Source organism: Thunnus albacares, chromosome 22, assembly GCF_914725855.1.
Source record: "Thunnus albacares chromosome 22, fThuAlb1.1, whole genome shotgun sequence".
NCBI lineage: Eukaryota > Metazoa > Chordata > Actinopteri > Scombriformes > Scombridae > Thunnus > Thunnus albacares.
Window position 1 is genome coordinate 5,274,266 of NC_058127.1, and position 25,255 is coordinate 5,299,520.

The 25,255-nt window shown below is 38.1% G+C and overlaps 1 protein-coding gene across 2 annotated transcripts; it reads right to left on the bottom strand.

Moving 5' to 3' along the window:
* Positions 1-937: 937 nt before the first annotated feature.
* LOC122973775 (GRB2-associated-binding protein 1-like) lies at positions 938-25,218 on the bottom strand. Of its 2 annotated transcripts, XM_044341509.1 has the most exons (13): positions 24,559-25,218; positions 16,634-16,762; positions 15,853-16,018; positions 14,286-14,478; positions 12,752-13,431; positions 9,959-10,041; positions 9,695-9,804; positions 8,722-9,023; positions 7,763-7,834; positions 5,584-5,680; positions 3,948-4,077; positions 3,696-3,830; positions 938-2,903 (listed from the first exon to the last, which is right to left on the bottom strand). In XM_044341509.1, the coding sequence occupies exons 1-13, from the start codon at positions 24,631-24,633 to the stop codon at positions 2,721-2,723; spliced, it is 2,355 nt and encodes a 784-aa protein (XP_044197444.1). In that variant the 5' UTR covers positions 24,634-25,218; the 3' UTR covers positions 938-2,720. The 2 variants fall into 2 exon arrangements, with proteins under 2 accessions (XP_044197444.1, XP_044197445.1); XM_044341510.1 differs by lacking the exon at positions 7,763-7,834.
* Between the last annotated feature and the right edge of the window lie 37 nt (positions 25,219-25,255).

The window sequence follows — 25,255 nt, forward strand, 5'->3', positions numbered from 1 at the left end:
GTGTCACAACATACCCACATCTGGAACAGTTCCAAACTTGACCATGGATCCATTGTTTGTATCTAAAAGGCCCCCCAGAAGGGCTATGCCATATTACCCAAGGTGTCATGCAGACTAGGGAATGTTTCTGTCACACGTCCAACATCCAAAATCAGTAAAATACATAGGGTCATATAAAATCATACTAACACATCATCAGCATGTTAGCAATGTCATTGTGAGCATGTTAGCATGCTGATGTTAGCATGTAGCTCACAGCATAATATGGTGGTTTAGCTTGTTTATGGCACCCAGTCAAACCCACTTCAGCTTCAGCTTCACCATCACAACAGGTATTTTTCATCAATTTTTGGGCTGACATTGGTCACAGGCAGTATTTAGAAACATTCAGCGTTTCATTGAATTACAGATTTGAGTAATGTTGAGTTTCAATTTATGTTTAAATCTTAGCTCAAAAAATGGCAGCAGCAGCTACTAGAAGAAGTAGAGTTGCATTACACTGCTTTTTCACCAAAGGGGTGTTAGTTTTGTAAATTTTTGTGTTCACGTTTATACCTGTAATCTAATATTTATAAGGTTGTGTGTTTAAATTTGTTCCCGTAATCTTGTATGTTAACATTGTACCTGTAATCTTGTATTTGTAAGCTTGTGCATGTATCATTCCATGAAGATTTGACTCAGCACTTACTTGCACTGGTATCGAATTACTTAAGTTTAACATTTAGTTTTTAAGTTTAACTTAACCTTAAGTTTACAGCCTGCTTTATTAACAGCCCTGAAGGTAGTTCTAGTCTGCTGATTCACAACAATTACAATGATTTGCATCATCTAGTGGCCACTAGAGGAACTGTATGTTTAAGTGCTCTAAGCTGCTCTCTGCTTGGATTCAACTTTGTACTTGTACAAATCAATAAAAACAAACTCGAAGCACACAGAGTGATGTGCAGTGTTTATTCATTTATTCACTGTTGGGCAGTCATTACTGTAATCACATTTTATTTCTCACAGAATCAATGACTTTATTCAGCAGTAACATCACGAGAACAGATAGGAATTGACAATCATTCACTGCACACACAGTCACTGGGATGATTACACAAGAATAATCACATAATGTTTCTTATCATCAGAACATCCGATTTGTCCCACAGTTCATCTTTTTCACAATTTCAGCAGGAAACATGATGTTTTCTTGATGCTAATAATTGGTAGCAACAGTTAGCTCCAGAAAGAGAACAACATAATCAAACGTGTTTTAAAACGTTTTTCGGTTTTGATGGAGAAATTCAACTGAAGTGGTATCACACCTGTGACCTTAGTTTTTACAGTATTTCTTAAGAGGCCGAGGTGCTCTGGACTAGAGAAAGAAATAATCTAACTGGTTGAGTTAAATCTCAGTAGGTGGACTTGAAGTATCTCAGTTTCTCTGGCGAAGTAAAAAAGGTAAGAGAGGATTGAGTTGTTCAACGCTACATTGTAGTCTTCAATAACAATGTTCATAGTGTTATAGATACGTTTATTATCACGTGGTTTTTCCTCTCTGTTTTTCAGCATTCTCCATAAACAAAACTGTTTTCAAAAACTCTCCACAGTGGACAAATTTGAAGATATAAGTAACATATTATTGGGTGGACAGGGGAAAAAAAGCACTTTTCGAATACGCTGATGCATGCTTTTCAACCTTTGACAAAAATATTTAACTACTTCATCATAACAGAACATAGAAGAACTTTCTGAGTGATTGTTCATTTTGGGTTTTATTACAGCTGTTGTCAGTGAGATATCTTACTGTGTCTGTTGTCAGTCGACTACAGGAGTATGAGCTGAGTTTTAAAAGGAATGGGTCCATCATAGGGTTGATTAAAAACTACTGAACCTAAGGCATATTTGAAAGGGTCTATAATTTATCACGTTGCCTTAAAACAGAATTTTGAGGTTTTCTTGTTCTGGCTTTTACGCTCACTGATGTCTTTATCAGTTACAGGAGAGAGAAAATTCAGTTTGGGTAAAAAGTGAGGGACTAAGGTGGGACGAGCCACAAAGGATCCTTTCAAGCAAGGCAAAAACAACCCCAAAATATACTTGTCTTTAAAGGATAATTCTTGTGATATTGTATATTTTTCCTGTTCTCACAAATCCCATGAAAAGAACAAACACTCAATTGATCTACGTATTGATCTACATCTAACTATTGTGTGTTGAACCAAAGCCTGATAAATCTCATTTCTCTGTGTCGTAGAGCTTCATTATTTATTGCTCACGAGAGCAGCAAATGTGGATTCATCCGCCGCTGAAAATAGTCCCAAACAAATGCACTATTTCCTGGTGTTTGAGAAACGTTTGCTAAAAACTAAAGTGGGCAGCTGTTTAAGGAAATGACTTAATCGTTTTTAAAAGCAAACTCTACATTTGTGACCCTTTTTTTGTTGGTTTTTATGGGATTTGTTGACACTAACAAAAATATTACAAACCCTTATATCCTAATATCTTCTTTATTTTCTTACATGTTGCTGGAAGAATGTTTTATTAACATTGATAAAGCATTTATTACAACTTAGAAACTAAAATTCCTCTACCAAGTGTAATTACGTTTCTAAGGCAGTAATTTATAAGTAATTGCTTTTCAACAAAGTATGTAACTTTGTTTTTTCCTGTAACAACCTCAGAGCTGGCTAAGAATAATTTTGAATAGATTGTCTGTGTATGTTTATGCATCTCTATCATTTCTCCTTCTCTGTGGACATCCTCCCATCATGCCATGCTTCTCTGGTGTTCCTCAGGGCCTTGGTCCTTTTGGGATCCACCACCACGTAGTCCACTCGTGTATGCCCGCCACGCGCACGCTCCTCACCTGCTCCGGCTTGCTTGTCGTCGCCGGTTCCTCCCTCAGCCGTGCAGCGTTTCTGGCCAGACAGACACCAACAGATACATTACAGAGGCTTGTATTTGTAACTTATTATATAAATCTATTGATTGCAAGAAAACTTAGTAAGAAAGAAACCCAAAACAAAACACTGGGTTGGTAAATGTGATGCAGCCTATGACAAAACAGATTTTATTGTATAAAAATAAACATATTGAAAAGAACACCAAAAATAATAACTAAAGCAAAAATAATAAGTATATAAATACAGAGAGAAGATATAAATTATGAGAGCTGAGAAAAGATTGTGTCAACTTGGCGCCCTCTAGTGGCTGAGCCCCTACCAGACATGAATGATCATTTTAATTTCTACTGATCAATAACTGGAAAACATATAACATGTAACATGTAACAAACACCTCCATACCAGCATCTGTAGCTGTTCAATATAGAGAAAATATGCAATATTCAATATTTTTTCTTTAAGTCCCCCGTTTAGCATTTATAAGCAGTATATAAAGATTTAATAAATGCTTTATAACACATTATAATGTAGTTATAAGCAGCTATAATAATATTTTTAAGTGTTTATTAATTATCAGCAATTATAACTTCTCTTATGAAGACATTTTATAATATTAAACCTGTGTTTTACTATATTGTAATTCATTATCTGTTTAGACAGCAGCGACTAGTTATAGTTGTTGACACATACATTAATAAACACTTATATCTGCTTTCAACTACATTATAGTGTGTTGTAAACCATTTATTAACTGTTAATTACTGATTATAAATGCAACATATTTAAAGCATTGTGTTAAAGTGTTACCTGTCTTGTTGGTGTCGATCGTCCAGTGTGAAGGTCGAGGTCAAGGTACTCCACCTGTTTGTCACCTCTGGCTCGTCGTAGCATCGGGCTACTGACTCCACCCTCTGAGGTTCGGTGCAGCATAAGCCTCAAAGACTGTAGACACGTAAACACACAAAGTTTGGTTAAATAGATGGGAAAAAGACAAAGGGAGTGTAAAAATTAAGGGGAAAAGCAAGAAGGAAAGGATGGAAGAAGGAAGGAGTGTTGTACCTGTTCCCCAGCGCTGAAGCTGAGGTTGGAGGTTGTCATGGCAACGTAGTTCTCATCAGGATCATCCGAATCAGAGGAGGGAGAAGAGCTGTGAGCTGAGGTCGGCCTGACTGACCGACGACTGGATGGACTGTAACACACACAGACAATAAACCTCATTAACATCAACTAAATAAGTACAGTAGTTACAGTGTTTGTTTACACTATGTTCAACATACATTTCACTAAAATCAACACAAAACACAAAAAACATTACTGAAGTCATGTGTTCAGTATAGTATGAATTAGCCAAAATATATACAGTACATATAGATATATATTGCCTAATTCCTTTCCAATAATTTAAATGAATAATGAAGTACACCCAATTAATTATTACATACCAGCATCTGTAATGATATATACATAATATCTTTTAAAGTTTTCTTCTTTATAGTAATAATAATAATAATAATAATAATAACAATAGGTTTATTTATAAAGCACCTCTAAAGAGCAGACATCACAAAGTGCTTCACAATTTAAAAAAGTAAATAAGAGACAGAATAACAAACATTAAATGCAGACATCCAGCTAAAAACACAAGGCAAAAGCAGAAATAAACAAAGCAAAAGGAAGTCTAAACAAATGGGTCTTGAGCTGTTTTTTAAAAGGTGTCCACAGATCTTAAGTCCGATGGGAGAGAGTTCCAAAGTTTAGGAACCACAACCTCAAAAGCCGAGTCTCCTTTCGTCTCGAGACTGGACCAAGGGACAACCAACAAACCCTGATCCCAGGACCTCAGATTCCTACAAGTGTTACAAGGCTGCAGCAGCTCTTTAATGTAGTCAGGTGCCTGACCATGCAGGGCTCTGAACGCTATTGAAGTGTATTCTGAAAATGATGGGAATCCAGTGTAAAGACATCAGGATTGGTGTTTCATGAGACCTTTTGAGGGACTCGGTCAAGAGCTTGGCAGCAGGATTTTGGACTAATTGTTAAGCGGTTCAGGGATGTCTTACAAAGACAGGTGAAAAGGGAATTGCAATAAGACGTGAGGAAATGAACGCATGTATAATCATCTCCATCTCAGCTACGGACACAATGGGCCTGAGTTTAGAAATGTTTCTCAGCCGGTAGAAACGGGAGCGAACCAAACACTTTACATGCTGGCCAAGACTCGAAGCCTGGTCCATAGAAACACTCAGACTATGGAGGGAAGGTCTAACAGAAGAAGATAAAGAGCCAAGACTTTCCATCACCTTCGGACAACATCATCAAGGACAGAAATGAGAGCTTTTGTTTTATAAGCATTTAGCAGTAGAAAATTATCTGCCACGCTTTTATAGAGTTGAATGGTTCAGTATCATCTTATAGTCTTTGTTTTAAAGCTTTTAATGCTACTTTTACTATTTACTTTTTACATTCTTTACTCATTTATACTTTTTATTTTTATTACTACTGCTAATACTATTTAGGTCAGTAGTATCAAGTTGCAGTACTCCTTCAGCACCACATGGGGGCAGCACAGTGCAACACAGCTAAATATAACAGGTCACACGTCATGCTTTTCTCTCCCAATGTGTTTTAGATATTAAACATGAATGTGTTTTGTAGTTTTTCTGTTGATGCTGCAGTAACTTGTACGAACACTTACCCTCGTGTGAAGGTTCGAGTGACAGGCGAGCGCACGGGGGGCGGGACTTCCTGCCAGTCCTGCTGCACCGGAGGGATGTCCAGAGGAGCTGGTTTCACTGGTAGAGACAGAGAGAGAGAGAGAGAGAGAGAGAGAGAGAGAGAGAGACAGAGAGAGAGAGAGAGAGAGAGAGAGAGAATTAATATATTTTATAAAAACTAGCAAAATTAAACAGAAAATAAAAGTCCTGTTAAATAAATTGGTTGAGAAAAAATAGAAAAAGGTAAACAGAAGTAGGTTTGGTATTACATACATGTACATACACATGTAAATATTAATAGACTTAATTTATTTATACACATATATATACCTACAGAACAGCAGGAAATAACAGCTACAGCTGTACAGAAGATAGAATAAAGTAATTGTCTTGTAGAGAGAAGACAAGCTGATTTTTACGTCACCTAAATTCCATCTTTTTTTTCAATCCTCCTTATTTCTTCTTTTGTGGGTCAATTAAATACACAAATTACATGAATTGTACTGGTTGAATAGTGCTTTTCCAGCTTGTTAAATCTGAGGGTTTTGTCATATCTCCATATATATATATTCTATGTGTATATACTATATATATTTATTTGTACAAATAATTAAAATAAAAAACTACTTTTAGTTAGCTACACAGCAAATAGGGACATTTGATGCTACAAACAAACACGCAATTTATTTCCATAAGACCAGTGGTGTAATGAATATCTTTTGTTTGTCATCCTGCTTTCGCTCAGACAAGAAGATTGATATCATCTGTGTGTGTCCAGAAAAGATTTATGATGGAGATGTATTAAGCGTATTTAAAGACTGGAAGTGGAGGAAACTCTTCGTGTAATTTCTAACAAAAATCCTGATGAAAAAATGCTTTTGTAGAGACTGATTGCAAACGTGTTTGTCTGAGGGAAACAAGCTTTGTCTTTTCAGTTTTAATGGAACTAAAGATTTTCTCGACCAGTCTCATTTCCGTATATAAAATATAAAACTGATACTGATCTTTTCATCTGACCCTGACTTATTTCTCATTGCAATAACATAAAGACACTGAAAACTGAAATAGCAAATGAAGTTTATGATATTTGAAAATGAAAGGTCTCTACAGGAAATAAAACTCCTAAGTGTAACAGCAGTTTGCTGAGTGTTGTTTCTTTCGCCATGAAGCTTTATTAATATTTATGGGAACGTTTGTACAAGCTACGACTCTATATTTGGAGCAGTGTGAGTGTGTGTGGCTGTCATGCCCTGGTGCTGCAGCCTTGTTGAGCAAAGTGGAAGCAGGTAAATAATTAAAACTAAAAGAGGTCGAAGGGAAACAAGAGAGATGAAAAATGACTAACAGAGGGAGACATGAAGAGAGGAAATGAAGAGAGACAGTAAGAAAAGAGCAAGAGACACTGAGAGAGGAGAAACAACCAACTATTTCAGGAACAGAGACAGTCTTGTTTCAGATATTTCAGACTTTAACTTTTTAGTTTCAGTAACTGAAGATGGCAAAAAAAGGTGTTTTTCTTACTGTACGAACAATGAAAGAAATGTGCTTTACCAAGCAGAACAGTCTCAAGTAGACAAAAACAGGAATTATTTTCTAGAAAGTCTTGATGGGAAACAAGAGTGCAGACTCAGTCGAGTTTTACCGCTCTCACATTTAGAGTCCTGTCTCTGACTCAAGTAATACAAACACCAAGCTCCTATCAAAATACTGATGATACTAAAATGTATAAGCACTTTTTCAACTCAGGGAATATCAACTTTCTGTAGCAAGATCACAACATTTCATCTAACTAAAGAAGCTTTGCCTCATTATTCTACCTGCTTTAGTGGACAATTGTCCCTTATTTCTTACCCAGATTTCATAGATTTTAGGTAGTTTTAGCTGCTGAGCTGTTAGCGAACCCTTTCAAGCGACCAACAAGTAGGAATACCGCATTTCTTTCTTGTTGTTCTCACATAATCACCTGTGTCTTATTCTTATCATTGTATTTCACAAAACAATCTTGACTCAAGGTCGTGAGACATAGTTGAAAAAGCTGGTAAGTACCTTGTTAGGACCTTGAGCCAAGATTATCATGTCAAACTCTTTCCAAGGTCAAGAATGAACTTTGAACATGTGCTGTGTTTCAGAGATGATGCTCATTTCTGTCTCTGTTTGTACCTCTAGTTTTGTGTGTCAGCTCTCCGGCAGCCTGGACATCTGTTCTCTCTGCAGGCTGAGTTATAGAAACTCCTGCGGTGACAAACAACATCAGAGAGCAGAAAGCATCAAACAGACTGTGCTGCAGCTTACTGACAGTCTACTTCAGCAACTCAACCAAAGGGAATGTTTACCTTGAACGGGCAGAATCTAAATTTCCATTTCTATTTAAACCAGAACAACAACAATCTCCTTGATCAATCAATCATGACTTTAAAAAGAAAATACTTGACAGATTACCAGTGAAAACCTTCTGAACAATGGGGATTTAAGGATTTTGAACCTGAGAGAAGCTGGCCGCCGAATCCCATTGGAAAAACATGGATTTTTAAACTCGAACAGCTATATTTAGTGTTTTTATAGCTTTCAAACACAGAGTCTGTATGTTCTGGCCCAGTGGAGACCTCTGTGGATAATTCAGCTCCCAGTAAAAACAACCTGAATGATGGGGACTCATGGACCGGACTGGAAGAGGATCCTGAACCAAGATTAGTTTAGACTACTACTGTTGGAAAAATTGCAATAATCTAAATTTTATCTAAATTTTATTGCAATATTGAATGTAACATGATTAATAACTCTGATTTACCTTACTTTCTTAATGTTATGGCATCAATTTTTTAAATTAAGTTCTCTTTGACCTTCTAGCCATACAGTACCACCACCATAAAAACCTTCTTGTCTGAGCAAACAGATCATAATCTTAAATAAATTTAACTAACTAGCTCTCTCCACACATACAGTTCTCAATTGCACATGCAAAAAGCTGATGAAGAATGGAGATCATTCTTGATTTTTTAAATTATTTTGGTGTTATTTATTGTCAAAACATATTTGTGAAACTTTTAGTCACTGTAGTTTTTTTCTTTTTAATTATATTAAACTATATATGAGACAAGGGCTGACTAGCTCCTCCTCACCTCTGCGTTGTGGCTTCAGGTTGCGGTGGATTGGAGGGGGCATGGCTTCGACCTCCACCCCACCGGTAGTGTTCATGGTGTGCCTCCGGAGCGGCGGGGTGAGGGGAGTGACGGGAGTTAGCTGGGAGTTACGGAAACCCATGTGGGCAGGCGGGGGCACTTGCCTCCCCAGTGACGCCAGGTCACCAGCGGCAGTGGTTGGGTGAGCGGGAAGGCTAGGGGTGAGGGGGGTCATGGGGACATAGTTGCCATCCTGGGGGTGAACAGAGGGGTCAGAGGTCACTGAGGAAGGTGGAGGAACCCTGGAACGAGAAAAGAGGAAATCAGAGATGAAACTACCTGTGTTTTAAAGGACATGGCTTATTTTATCTTAGCATTATTAACTACAAATTCCTTCGAGAGACTATAATCAGTCATGAATTTATCCAACAAACAAGTGTTGTCTGAGTATTTACAGCCTGATACAGTTTATATGTCATGTCAGTGTTGATCAATCTCTCAATTATTTTTTCGATTAGTCAGTTAATTGTTAAGTCTATACAATATCAGAAAATAGTAAAAAATGTCTAAGCTCAAGTTTTCCAATTACAAACAGTCCAGAACCTTATAATATTATAATATTTGTTGCTGAATAACTGTCTGTCAATTGACTGATCAACCAAATGACAAATTGCCTCAGGAGTGGCAAACATATTCCTGCAAACATCAGTATGGCAAGTGCTAAATGCACAAAACAGAATGTTTTTCTTAATGGTTTCCCTTGACAAAACTTAATCAATACCGAATCACCTTGAGGTTTCTACTAATTTAAGTCAATGACACAAAAATAAAAAAAAATGTAGAATGTAAAATGTTTGTCAAGTATGTTAAAAAGACATACAACTTTGGTTCTGTAGTGCTGCAAGTGTACAAAGTCCTTTTAAAACTGACCTTTACATGAAAATGATCATGTAGCATTTTACATCTGACTAACCTTGGTGCAACGGGAGGCTCAGTGGTGGCGGCGCTCATGGGAACATAGTTTTCGTCCACGTCATCATCTTCAGAACAAACACTACCCAGAGGTACCATGCCTTTATTATACTGAGAGAGAGAGAGAGAAAGATCAAGAAACCATGAAAGACAGAGTTACAATTTGGAGAAGTTGACAGTTTCGGTATGATTTGTCTGAAATGATAAATACATAAAACATAAAATAAGGGGCAGAAAAGCAGAAATTTAAAAACTTTTAACTTACAAAGTAGCTGTTGAAGCTCTCGCTGAACTCAAAAATGCTTGCTCTGTCAGACAGAGACCGAGGGATGTAAAAAGACTCAGAACCTGAAACACACAGCACATACTTTATATAGACTAATTTATAAACCACCTCAAAAGCAGAGTACAGTTCAACTTTTGGGAAATGTGCTTCAAATTCACTTTTTCACTTTCTTGCTGATAATTAGAGGATTAATTAACTTAATACTTAACACATTCTTAACACATACTTAACATTTATGCATTAAGTATGGCGCTGGAAAGAAGAGGCGATTAGCTTAGCTTAGCATTAAGACTGGAAACAGGGGGAAACAGCTAGCCTGCCTCTGTCCAAAGTTCAAAAATACACCTACCAACACCTGCAATGTTCACTAATTAATCTGTTCTATCTTGCATGTTAAACAAGTAAAAAGTATAAGTATAAACATGACAGATGAAAGATTTATGCTAAGCTAAGCTAACTGCCGGCTGGCTCCACAGTAGCTTCATATTTAGCATATTAATCTTCATCGAACTGACAGCAAGACAGTATGTTTATTTTGGTTTTGGTTTACTGACCACTTTTATGTTTTAAGACTAAATTTGTGCAGTTTGAAGACAGATTGATAAAACAGTCTGCTGTGTACATCTGAAGTTAGACAATAATCATAGCATTTACAATAACAGGGATAGACAGGGATTAATTAAATTATATTAAAATGACAGGATAATAGAAGTGAAACAATCATCAGGAAAAAAAAACACTTCAGGAGAAAGAATGGTAAAAAATAAAAGATGGAAAGTTGAAAAAGCCAACATTCATCAATACTATGATCAACTCTACTGATGCTCTTAACATCTATGGAAGATTTAAAATGCCAAAATAAAAACAAATCAAACAAAGAAATAAATGAAACACAATATACATTGATGTATTTCCTTTATGTATTCGTGTGTCATAATTAAATTAAAAACTAATGTTAAAAAAGACAATAATTAGCTTTTTGTCTTTAATAATAGAGGAACATTGAAAAAATCTCTTAACGAAAAATGAAAAAATTTCTTCCAAAAGCCAGAAAACAGTGAACTGGTTAAAACGGCTCTTTGTGCTGTTGTGGGGCAAAGTTCTTGTTCTATTAATGAAACTAATACTAATCAAATTATGTTGCAAACAGGCACTAATTGTTTCAGCTGTTAGGAAATAATCCATCAATGCCTCTTTATAACCACAGCGCTCTCTGATCTCCTGTGACATTCCAGGTTTGAAACTATGTGTTACACTAATGCTGACGATGCAACTTTCTGCAGAGATTCTGCACTTTCAGAGGATTATATATTCCCATTGACTACTAAATGGGCATTATAATGTTCACGACGGGTGCAAAGAGGTTTCTTTTGTCTGTGAGCAGCACTGGCAGTTTTATTTTGCACCTCTCAGATATTTGTCATTTTACATTTGAGAATTTATACTGATGATTACATTTAGATCACTGATATCAGACACTGAAATAACACTTTAGTGTAGAGTTCAAACTTTTACAACAATAGTGTCCCAAAATAATACCTGCATACTTGTAGGCTGTTGGATTTGTTCAGGACATGCACCTTTTAACACGTTAAATGTCTACTTCACTGTATTGACCTTTTTTTGCTGGTTCCATTTCTGGGTTTGTCTCATAACTTCCGGTTGCAACTGTTTGCTAAACATAACTCAAGAGTTGCAGTCGTGATTAGTTTACACGCCGTGCTATACAAAGTTGGAAACACACGTCCACATATTTGACGACATTCAGGACAGATATTGGATTAAAAAGATCATCTTTGGCACACAGTTATGTTTGGCGTTTTCTAGCTTACAGTTACAGCTTATTACCATTATTTGCATTCTCCCCAAATTATCACTAAACCAGATGGTTTTACAATAATAAAGGACAGACAGAGAATTCTTAGATATGTAGGAATTTAAGAATGTCAAAGACTTGCTGGGTTTTTTTAGTATTTGAACTATGTTTATGTTTGAGGAAAAGGGTGGTTTATATCTGTGACTTAAATGTAATCATACATCTTAATTCTCACATATAAGAATGACTGTATGAGAGGCACAAATCTGGGGCTAGCTGGCAATAATCTTGCTAGCTACGTTAGCTTCCACTGTTTGAGCTAACAAAATCAGAGTGTGAATGAAAGCTCCATTAACATTGTTTTTATATTAAGAATGAATTAAATGAGTGGGTGTAATGTGAAAGTGGTCACATGTTGTGACAAACCCACAGAGAATTAACACCAAACTCTGCAGCTCTCTTTTAGCTTATAGTTGCGTTAATATAGCACATATACTGTACACTCTCAGTGATCGCATCAACCTTATTTCCAAAAGCAGGAGGAGGCTGTTTTCAGCAAGAAAAAGCTAATAAACCCACTGTACACTACCTGTCCAGCACCAAACTAAACCAAAGTTGGCAAAGGGGAACAATTAGCAGCTAAGGAGCCGGTGGAGACCAAACCAGAGCTCAAACAAGAACTACATGAATCTGATGGACACAAACATGACTCCAAATGAAGGCTAATGTTGCTCTGTGTTTGCTGGAGGTTTTAATTTGCAATGGTTTCCTAACATGTTAGCCAAAAATATGTATTTGCCAGCTTATTGTGGAGTTCTTCTGCCCCCTGGTGGCCCAAAAATTACTGGCTTACTATGAATGAGGGGATGTGAGGATCCCGATCTTTTCACAACACCTCAACTGGCAGGGTGGCAAGCTCAAAATGGGTAAAACTTTTAGGACATGCCGTTTCCTACCTGTCTGTGTGCGTCCTGGTGAAGCGACAGTGTTACACCTTGGCAGGCCTCCTCCTCCTTCCACACATCCATCCCTCCTCTCTGTCTTTGAGGTGGATCGGGGGAGCGTGGCCAGCCCTGTGCCCACAGCTGAGCGCTCTACCTGGGCTGCGATGGCTGAGGGCTTTGGCGGGCGTGGAGGAGGAGCCGGGGTGGAAGCATGGAGCTCTGCCTGGGTTAGAGAGTCCACACTGGGAGTAGAAGATGGGCGGTGAGGAGGGCGTGGCAGAGGGGTGAATGCCGGACGGGGGATCTGGTATCCACTGGGGGTGTATGAGTGTGCATTTGAATGCACGCCAGAGTGTGTGTCATTACCAAGAGGTATCGCCACAGGACGCAGGTGGAAATCTAAAGAGTGCTTTCTGGGATGTGGGGAGGGGTGACATCGAGGTCTGCCAGCTCGTTTCTGGAGGTCTGGGGTCATGTTGGTGTCTAAAGACTGACTGAGGGGGCTTGTCATTGTGGCGCTTGTCCAAGGGGCTGTCCTAAAGCCAGAGGAAGAGGAGGCAGGAGGGTGAAGGCCCTTGGGAAGGAGAGACGGAGAGGATGAAGAGGAGGAGGAGGAGGAGGTGGCAGAGGGAGGAGGGTAGACGTTGTCGCTGTAGTCAGTTTCCAGAGAGGTGGAGGAACCTAAAGGAGGCCTGGAGACAGAAAAATATAGTTACATTAGGATTAAAGGGAAAACAAAAGTTCTTTAGAAGGAAGTAGTGGCAATTTTTATATAAATAAATTGCTGTTGAATATTTCAAAAGCAGCCTTCTTGCTATGACTCAAAGAGCTCCCAACGAGATCTCCAAACTTTGACAAATCACAACCAAAACCACCTGAAGGGATAAAAATCTAAAGAGGGAATCTAAGTTTAATTGTATCAGTTGTTCTGATGAACTGTTCCATGACAGTTGTGGGAACAACCTTTTAGGGATCTATGGGTGTGATCCAGGCTAAGATAAACCTATAATGCCTCTCCAAGATTCAACACGTCTGAACCTGCAACTCTGATTGTTGAATTACCGTCAGCTGGTTTTCTTTTGAACCAATGTGGAAAAGCTGACTTTGCTGCATTTATGTACGTTGTGTTTGTTTGCTTTGAAACTCCTCATTTTATCTACTTTTTTATAACCCATCAGCTGAAATAATAAATACTTAACATACCAGTATTGTGCAACATTAGTCATTATGTCGGGTTATTTTGTCATGTTCCCACCCTGAATACTTATTGCATGTCAGAAACAGACATCATACTTGAAAATCTGAGCGAAACAATCCTTGAAATAAAAAATGTACTTTAGCTCAATGTTACAGCAATATTAAATGTATTGTAAGCCATCTTTGACCAGACAGAGATTATAATCTCCTCCACATATCATAACATCATCACAACAATCATACATAGGTGATGACAACTAAGCTATCACCATGACAACTGAGCAAACTTCACTGGTTGAGGGAGACCACAAGTATAAGCTGTTAAGTGGGAGTGTGTGTTTGACTTTACCTGATGTGACTCTGGCAGTGCGATAACCACAGGTAATCTTCTTCTATGCTGCCGTCAGGCTCCAGGTGTCTCACGCTCACCGGGTCGTAGGGCGGTGGGACTGACCCCGTTACCATGGTGACAGCAGCAGTGCCACTGGTTGAGGTTATTGTAGTGATGGAAGATGGGACAGACACAGGAGGTCTCTCAGGAACTGGAGGAAAAAGAGAGTTGTTGAACAACAAGATGTGTGACTCCTAGCAGCAAGGTGATGAAAATGACTATAAAATATGAAGTTCCTGTATTGCCCTGCAGGGCATTGTGGGTATTGGAGTTTTTTTCATTATTGCAGTATGAGAGCAATTTGAATGCCAACCTATCAACAGGTGTCTCAGTGGGTACTTTGAAGATGAACTCTTGTGTCTCCAGAGGGAGCTGTGTGAAATCTGATAAATTACCTCAAGTGATGTCACTTGAGTCAGTGTCAGTTGGGGCTGAAGACTACAAATTTGAAAATGAAAAAAATCTGTGGGTGTGGAGTTAGAAATAAGTGAGGTTACCAGACCTCTGTATCCTGCTCCTAATCTCTGCTGGAGGCTAGCAGCTCCAGGCTACAATAGCCTCTACTAGCATAACACACATGAGTCTCTAACTGAACTTGTGGTGGTTGAGTTGCATTTTGGGTAATGTAGGCGCCAGGTTTGGATAAGAAGAATGCATAGAATTAAACTGATATATCTGTTTATCTGCATCAGTTTTGACACTTTTTATAAACTGTTCATCGTGAGTCTGACCATATTATGGAAGTGCAATGCTAAATCTGTGGAGTACTTTATCTCAAATGTTATCGTCTCATTTTTTGAAATGCTTTTTATGTGACTGTCCAGGGACTGCAGATTGAAAGATTGAGCTAAAACTGGTATAATATATCTCTTCTCCTTGTGTGAAATTAACGTTTGTTTTGCATAGGACACCGCATCTTACTTTTATATCTGGTTTACTGTAAATATGAATTCCCAGATGTGGGAAAACATATCAGCCTAATAGTATGTTAAATATTTTCTAGGCTCCAATAAGTGTATTAAAACTGAAATCTACTGTTTGGAAATAAAGCTCCAAAGAAGATCAGTTACATTTACCCCAATGAAATCAACTCTGCTTGAGAAAAGAGTGTCATGCAAGGTGCTAAAAGTTGATCTTTTACATCATGAGGCATAGACGTCTCTACAACTAACAGCATCATGTGGATTACAAGTTTGATTTTGAGTGCTTCTCACAGTGCCCCTATGGGCTAATCAATACTAGGAATTGTGAGCACTATGAGTCACTATCTGCATGCCAAATGATAGAGATGACTATTACTGTACAAGACTGAATAAAGAATGACTAATTGTGAACGTTAAAGTCTTTGTGATCTTTACAAAAACAAGACAAAGTTCAAATGACTGTACAGGGCAAAGCTGCTCTCTTCTCTCGCCTCCCATTTGTTTTCACACTGACTCAGCTACAACCCACACACACATTTATCCATTTCAAATGCAAAACAAGAAAAGTGCTATCTATCTATTAATCTAACTATCCACCGTACTGTCATCAGTTGGGTTGAAACCACAGAGCAGGCAGATGGAAGACACCCAGCGGTTCATGTCCTCCTCAGACTCGGCCACCAGGTACCAGGTCCTCTCCTCAGTCCTCAGGTCGAACACGAAGCTGTTCTCCAGCTCCTTCTTTGTGAACGACAGACCAGCATCCACCTGGAGGAGGGAATATTTATTAGAATTAGTTATTAGTAGATCTTATTTTTTCTTCCGCCTGTCACATATTCAGGTGTGCAGAGACTTTGTTCAATTGCCTGTCATCAAAGGAAATTAAAATATCTATACTTCTAAAACACCAGCAGCTAATATTCACTTAACAAATACTGTATGTGACCTGTGTTACTGACAGCTCAAACTGGTAGACTAATAAATTAATTCTACAAAATCAATGAAATCACCTGTCAAACCCACTTTAATTAAAATTAACACATCACATATTACTTTAATTACCCACTCAAGGACAATTATGGAGGATTAAAAATGACTTATCTAGAAACAAATTAATACATGTTGAAAAATTAAAAAACTAAATACTCAAACTGACAAAACAAGCTCAAGAATAAACATAAAACTATAAAAACACAAATCTAACAATGACGTTTTTAATAAATACCTTTAAAATATCTTATTGGCACGTTAATTCATTCTGTTCATTAATTTAAACAAGGCTCATTAGTCGAGATGAGCCACTGTTTCAGATATTTTTACCGCAGATGCTCAATTTTACTTTTATTTCTTTCATTTTTTTCAGCCATGTGTTTGTGTGTTTACCTGTTCACACAGGTTAAGGTTGATGGTCCTGATTGGCCGGCGGGACTGCTGGTTCTTGTAGTACTGCAGGACGTCCGGCTCCCCGCTCAGCCGACCGCTACGCAGCACAAACCAACGCCTCTTCCATGCCTGCAGATAGAGAGGGTGTGAGAGTTATTACTAACCAATGGAGAAAAAAAATACTTTTAAATTCCTTTTTTGAGACACAAATAAGGTTCATGTGAATTAAACATCTGCGCTCTGATAGAGAAAGACAGGAAGAGACAGAGACAGTTGAGAGAACAAGACTAGTCAAGAGGTTGATATATTCACAATAACAATGCTGATATACTGATGTTCAGTTGGTAGCCTATGATGCTTATTATCTTAGCTTGATGTGCTAGCATGCTAACATCTGCTATTTAGCACAAAACACAAAGTACAGCCGAGGCTGATGGGAATCAGGTTTGCAGGTATTTGATCATAAACCAAAGGATTCTACACATTGAAATTTTGTGCTGGTGATGGCGCTAGATGAAAAGTCCCCATGGTCAATTTATCTTGAATATGTGTTGCAAATTGTACGGCAGTCCATCTGACAGCTGTCAAGACTTTTCAATAAAAACTCAAAATCTCAACCTCATGGTGCGGCTACAGGAATCACAGGTCATTGAATCACCAAAGACATAAGAATTTGTCTTCTGGGGACCACTGATGACTTTAGAAAATTTCATGACAATCCGTCCCATAGTTGTTGAGACATTTCAGTTTGGACCAAAGTGGTGGACTGATATTAGCCACACTGCTAGCATGTTTAATCTAAAACTACATCTCCACCCACTTCCACAAGACTAAAAGTTTTAAACGTCACTTGTGACTCCACAATACACAAGTGTTGGATCAAAAAACATGTTATTGTATTGATTTTGGTGACTCCCTGACCCTTCCTATAGTGCCACCCTAAACATAATCTTCACATTTAGACCCCTAGTGGTACACTGTAATATACTGTATATGTATATGTTTAAGGTGCCCCAACGTAAAAAGTTTAGTAAAAAGTTTCCTGGCTTTTTGAATTTATTCAGCTCCTTTGAACAATTGTTGCCTTATCTTTGCATGTTAGATTGTCATTTAGTTGGTCAAATTTGCACTCAACTATATTAAGTTGGCCCAATTTTTTATACAAATCAAAATATTTAACTAGCTGAACTTATTGTAGAAAATATTGCTCAAGTCAGTATTTCTCTTTAGTGAAAAGTTGACTCGACTTCATATGAGATATTGGTCATATCAACAAAAACAATTTAATGAAACACTTGAACATTTATAATTTGGACTTTATTCTTCCAACATTTGTAAAAACGTAAAGCATCTATTTCAACAGAACAAGGTTTCAGCTTGATAAAATACCAGATTTCGCTAGACTCCAACCCCAACTCTTAGTTTAAGCCCCCAAGCTTGAAACTCAAGTTGAAACTCTTAGTTAATCCACTATGTGCATTACATAATTTTAACACAATGTCATGTGTTGTCTCAACTAATTCAACTACAAAAGTTGGGCCAACAATAGATTTAATTTATGTATGTTGGGTCCAAAACATGTAAATGAACATTTTCCCCTTTCATTTTGGACCCCCAGTGAGCTTTCCCTCTAGTGCCACCGGGACAAACTTTATATTTTGTAAAGCTACTAGTGGAGGGATTTTATGAATAGAAAAACAGACCATATACGTGTATATTTGGTCTGTCCAGTGCTTCAGTAAAGGTCCCGCAGTCTCCGGTTGCTGCTTTAGTCTCTTAGTCTGCTTGCAGAACGGATGTATAGATCATTGTTTACAGGGTCAGTTTAGGTAATGTTTTCATTTCCATTATGTTCCTCTACTGCTGGTGTCCCTCTTCCATGTCAGAGGTTTTTACACTCCGGTGCACATGAATGTTAACTAAACATTACAAACTCAACACCGCAGTGAATTGCAAAATGTTTGTCACCTCTCTCAGGTTTTTGCCATCCCACACCGAGCATTATGGGTAGGGTCCATCTCCCATGAGTGATCCATGATGACACCTCATATTTTAGACATGACTCACCAACCCGTGTGTGTGTGTGTGTGTGTGTGTGTGGGGGGGGATAGTACTAGTATGTAGGTGGTGTATGTGTGTGCGAAAGACACGTCATGATTATTTAAAGGAGTGAGGCAGAACATGAGGAAGGACTTAAATTTAATAGCAGCATGTGCGTGCACACACACACACACACACATACACAATCTGTCCAGATGATGATCTCAGTGTTTTTCTGATTAAAGGAATCACAGAAGTTAGTTTTGCTCCACAACTATCTAATCCTAAAATGTAGGATTGAGCTTTGTACTTCTGTTTTTGCCGCTAAATACAAAGTTTGTACGAATTCTCCTCTGATCCCTTTTTAATAGCGTTTCTCAACAAAAACCAACGTGACACCAAAGCTTGTGTGTTTGTGTGTGAGAGAGAGCGAGATCAAACCGCACAACAATTAAAGTAAATACTGTAGAGCACGTTTCCTCTTTCTTTCTCTCTCTCTCTCTCCAAACACAGACAGGAAGAGGAAGTAGCTGAAGAGGAAATGCCACTAAGAGATGGCAGTAGATGTGTGTGTGTGTTTATTCTCTGTCCCCCTCCCCAACCCCCCTTCACTCTGTTTGATGATCAGTTGTCTTCAGGCTGCTGGCCAAAAAGAACGCAGCAGGGTAGCAGCAACTAACATGGAAATTTTTTTCTACATGGCTTCTAGTTAAAGAAACAGGACCCGCTTTTATATCAGCTAAGTTCTTATTAACTACTAGCTACTTTCAATTCAGCGATCTACTAAATCAGGTACCGCCGCTAATGTCTTAGCTTGTAAAGACTTTAGTAATGTGTAAATTGGTTGCTAGGATACATCTGTAGGAAGTAACATCACAAGCTGTAACATAACTTTAATAAATCTCAGTTATAGGACACCAAACAATATTTAAGGGGACATATTATGCTTTTTGTGATTTTTTTTGTTATTTATATACTGTTATGATGTCAGATGTTAAACATGGTCAAAATTCCAAAACTTGAGGTGAACGTATGCAAAAATGCTCCCTGCAAGTCAAAAGCCAGGGCCTCAACCTGCTCTGAACGCTTCCATTGCAAAGTCGTTGTCTACCTTGCCAAAGAGCTGATGTCAGAAGTTGACATTTTGAGTAAAGAATGAAGAAAAAGTAAAATCCTAGGAGGAAGCTTTCTGAAGCTGGCCAATCAGATCGGAGCGGGCTCATCAGAAGGGGGGCCTTAACGAGAAAGGAGCTAAAACGGCCTGTTTCAGACAGACTCAGCTGAACTGAGGGGCTGTGGAAAGGGTTATTATGAGTTAAACAGGAGTTGTAACTGTTAATCATGCAAACATATATTCCAATAGAGCCCCAGATTAAAATATAGACTGTGCAGAATATGTCCCCTTTATCCTTGCATGGACTTTGTGTTTCAGAGTGGAAAGTATCTGATTAAGCTAACATAAAGTTTTGTAATTTGAGGTATAATGTGTTATTTTTGTTAAATGTAATCAAGTGTCATGTCAGATATGTTGACCATATTTATTACTCTTTGATCTAAACGAGTCAGACATTAGCAAACTAACGTTAGCTTTGTCGGTTGATTCAGTTATCTATACAACAGCTACGCCTGGCAGTGGGTGTAAATATTTAAGCAAAAACTAATCTCTTTGTAAGAACTTGTTTGTGTGGCACGACCGGTTTTGATTCAGTGATGCGTAAATCAGTACTTCATGAACACTTAACGTTGTTACTTATATACTTATACTCCTTGTAAGGCGCTGGTGTTTTTTTGACTCTTTGTTTTATTGGTTTTCATCATCATCATTCATCATTTTTTTCATCTGTACATCTGTTGCTATTCTGTGTACTTAATGTCCACATTCTAATTCAATAATTCTTTAAATTGCCTGCACTTACTAATATTTTCCCTTTTATCCACATTGAGCTGCCCCTAATATTAGCAATGTAAATTTAATAATGATAATGATCTCCTCTTTCTCTAATCTCTGCCCACCTCATTTCTCCTTCCCCCTTTTTGTTTTGTTTACTTCTTTAACCTCTGACCCTGACAGGAAGAAGCCACAATGGATCTAAAACAACACTTCCTCCTTCCTGCCTCCAAACCAAAATTAACACCAAACCTGAAAAACAAATTTCCCACCTCTCAATTCCTTTTTTTTACTGATCTATTCCTCCTGTTTCCAACACATTTAAATGCTTAGTTCTCACAAATGCTGTCACATGGCATCGCAACACTTTCAATATGACAAGACACTGTAAAGGAACTGAAATAAAACATTTGTTTACAGTTGAACTGTCAAAAGAGAGACATCATGTAAGATTCATGAAAATAAGAATATATCAAATTATACCATGGCATGGAAACCACTTAATTCTAACTAAAGTGCCATCCTAAATACTAAATCGGTGCACAAGGTAAATTACTGTTAACTGCTGGTAAACATTGCAACAACTCTAATGTTGATGGTACCGTGGTTAGCTACACAGCTTCTCTTTTTTCCTGTGGTAAGTGTTATAGTGTGGTGTCAGCACAATAATCTGAAGAATTCTAATATTGAAAATGACGGACTAAGCAGTGGAAAGCTGCTTTGTTTTGCGTTTTTTAGCATTCTTTACCTTCTCCTCATCCCTTATTGTCATATTTCCATATGCAACTTGTTGTTTTTTTATCGCTTACTTACTAACTCCCCAAAATGGAAACAATGAAAAGCATCAAAATTATTTTCAAATTCAATACTTTAATTTAAAGGATATATCTCTTATTTTTCTTATTGTCAACAAATCTCATGTTTAGAGTCAAACCGACAATGAATTGATCTACTCACAAGTACTGTGTGTGTATCCAAAGCCTGATATATCTTATTCCTCTGTGTCATAAACATCCGTTGTTGTCCAAATACTATTAAACACATGTCAGTGAGCACCACTGCTACACTGTGTGACATCTTCATTCGCCACAAAGAGTTTTGGGTTTGTTAGTTTGTTTAGAAACTAATAACAGCGATCATGTTTTCAGTTTCCATACAGTACTTCTGAGTAAGGCAGACGCCACTGAGCATGTGCAGGAGAGTGAAAACGTGATCGCTGTTATTAGTCTTTGGAGCCGGAAAAGATGGCGCCGACCATAAGCAGCAGATCTGGGTTTCAAACCGGCTCCAATGCAAACAAACGGGTGACATCACACCTCGCTACGTCCATCTTTATATACAGTCTATGGACTGAACCTGTAGTATCTTTAACCCAGCTGTCCTTAAACTGTGTCTGACCTTCTGAGTGAGTGTGTGTGTAACATTTATTATGGCACTGAAGGTTGCAGAATTTACCTCATCATTCTCTTCAGTTCTGTTCCAATGAGTGTGCAGAAGTGTGTGTGTGTGTGTGTGTGTGTGTTTCCAAATCTTCTAAATCTTGAGGGAGGCCTCCTCTTCCAACCCAGCCCAGCTGAGAGCGATTAGTTTATTACATAACACAGGGAAAATACACACACTCACACACACACACACACACACAGAGCTTTCAACAGAACAGGGAGTCTATAATGAGGTATACTCCATGAACTTTGGCCCAATGCTTTACATGAACACATGAACACACACTCGGCCTGCTACGGCCATTATAGGGCACTTCGTGTGAGTGTGTGTGTTGACAGTAGACACACAGCTGGCCAGACATTGTGTGTGTGTACACACTGGGTTGTATATACCCATATGGAGATGAAACTCAGAGCTGAATGTACACATAACCTCTCCTTCTCATCTCTCTCCACCTCTTCTTACTCTTGTTTCGTTTTCTTCTACCATTTTTACATCCACCTCTTCTTCTTCTTTGCTGCTCCCACCTGCTGAGGAAGGCCGAAGAACAACAAAGTGCGACACAAGCAAATCGTCTTGGCAATCTGTTTGTTCCTTCTCAAAAACTTGCCCTGCTGGGATGACATTTAGTTCACTGATGGCAGCTAACGGGGATTGTGGGTAATAAAGTTGTCATCTTTACAACAGTTAAACCTCTCAGGATGATTTTATGGTTCATTCATTTGTTCTTTCATCAGTTCTTTTTTGCCACAGTTTGTTTCAGTGTGAAAGATGTCAAAGAAACAACTTTGAAACCTCAACTGCTCTTCCAGACAGTGTTGGTAAAGGCACGTTGTCTCTTCCTGTCTCTAAACAATTACTTTTCTTCTGCCCTATTTATTCCTCCTTCACTTTCCATACACACTTCCCCTGAGAAAGGAAAGTGTTTGACAAGAGAAAAGGAAGAGAAAGTAAACGACTGAAAGAGAAAGGGGCCGATAGTTACACTAAAATAAAAACAATGTTCTTTCTGGACACAAAGAAAGAATAAGGGAAAATATGGAGAGGAGAGATGAGATTAGCTCAACTCACTGGTCAGGCATGCCAGATATGCAGTGTGTGTGTGTGCATGTGTGTGTGTGTGTGTGTGTGGTGTGTGCGTGTGTGTGTGTGTTTAAGCTGCTTCTTTACTGGAAAGAGAGCCGTCCTGCTGCTGGACAAACAGCCTCGTGCTGCTTTGAATTGTTCCAGAACTTCTTTGGGATTTTGGTTTATGACATTTTATGTATATTTGCCATGTATGTATGTATCTATATATATATTTTCAAGTTGGAATCAATAGTGCTAAAACAGCATATTAAACAAATAGTTTACCCAATTCTTGAATCAATTACTCAATGAATATAGACCATCAGTTATTTATATAAAAGGCAGATGCATTGCTTATCTGTATCTAACACTGTAACTTAACAGTTTAACCTAACAAATAAGTTGAAGTAAGTCAAATTCCTTAAAAACTGTAAACTTGTGCAAGTCTCTGGTATCCAGTCTAGGCACATAGCCAGGTTGGCAGTTTTCAGTTTTGAAAGATGCATACCTTAACATTTTTGTAGCTTAGCTAGTTAGAAACAGTTGTTTCTCTGACAAATGATGATGCTTCCCACAGGAATGGATAAAAATCACTTGCTAATGAAGACTGGAAAGTGTGGACATGTGATATATTAAACAAAACAGACCAGTGTGTAAGAAATAGCTCTTTTGGCTTTGAGCAAGTGTGTTGTTTAAGTATGAAGGTCAGTTAAGGATACAAGGGTTCCAAATTACAAAATCTTGTTAAGTTGTTCTCCAGATCATCATATTTGCTACCACTCGCATGTTGGAAATAAACCTGTCAGCCTTCTATGAAATATGTACTGTGAGTTCACTTATAAAGTCTCTAAATTGGCTAAATTAGCTTCTGCTTCCTGATTGTGAACAAAACAAAAAAAACAGTGTTACAAATTTCAGCTACTGATGCAGTCCTTCAGATAAATAAATAGAATATACCTATAAATAGATGCATACATCTATGCAGTATATTTATATATTTGTTATAAACCTTTTATGTGACTATATGTTCACTAGCAAGGCTAATATTCACTTTTGATTGTTTTTGTGCTTTAAGTTTGAAAAAAAAAAACACACTTATATTTATGATTAATCTATAATCTGAGTGACCAAAGGAAAACTAAAAAGGTGGCATTAGTTCCTCTCCAGTTGGAGCAGCAGACAGTTGTGTCCTGCTTAATGTTTTATTAGTTTATAATTATGACTCTGTAACTTTAAGAAATGCCTTAGTGGGTAAACAATGATGAAACCGAGGGCTAATCTTCAAGCCTAATTAAAAAACTACACAGAAGTGTTTCCATAAACAGTCTGTACTCCTGTGATGAAGTGTCCTTGACCGAGGTTTTAATATGCCAAAACACACACTGAAAATACTAGATGTGTTCATTTGACAGCACATGTACAGATATGTTTTTTTTATTCTGAGATTTGTTTGTATTAAAAGCTAAAATAAAAGTTGACTACTCACATAACGCCGTAGCTTTTTCTCTGGTGGTGATTTTCGCAGCCAGCCTTCACAGACCACCTCACCAGCTCCGCTCATCCTGACGCCAAAAACAAAGCTTCCAAACAATCAATTAGGCCTCCAATCAGTTGGCTGAGCTCCCAATCCTATCAAGTGACAAATCTTCCAATCAGGATCCCCAGGAGTCAATGCACATCAGCTGATCAGGTGTCAAATCAGCCAAAAAGATCTCCAATCAGTCAATGAGTTGTCAGATAAAATCAGTTATACTTCCAATCACATCAGGCTTCCAGTTAGTCAATGAGATTTGATATCAGTTGTTCTGGCTTCAAATCAAGCAATCAATCAATCAGTCAATCCTTAAACCGGTCAACAAGGCTTCCAATTCTCCAATCAGCCTGCTGTTCTATCAGTTGATCTTTAAATCTGTAGATCAGACTTGCAGTTTGTCGATCAGGTCTCCAATCTTCAAAAAGGTTGCTAAGGGTTCCAATCAATCTATCAGTCTTCGAGGTGACATTCTGCCATGATCAATCAACTCAGACTTGTTGGTCGATTGATCCTTGACTCCAGCAGTTTCCATCCAGAGCTGCTCCTCAGTCGACGGCTGAGTAAATGAGTCACACCTCCTTGTGAGAGGGTTTCTACTTCCCAGCAGAGAGACTCTTCCCTCCCTCCCTCCCTCCTCTCTCTCTCTGGT

Bases quoted from the DNA above. Each gene is read 5' to 3' on its own strand.
- LOC122973775 (XM_044341509.1), bottom strand. From the start codon at position 24,633: ATGAGCGGAGCTGGTGAGGTGGTCTGTGAAGGCTGGCTGCGAAAATCA. The intron at 9,024-9,694 runs GTTAGTCAGATG...TTCTCGTTCCAG, and splicing joins GAGCCTCCCGTTGCACCAAG to GGTTCCTCCACCTTCCTCAG. The intron at 2,904-3,695 runs GTAACACTTTAA...CTGTCTGGCCAG, and splicing joins GATCGACACCAACAAGACAG to AAACGCTGCACGGCTGAGGG.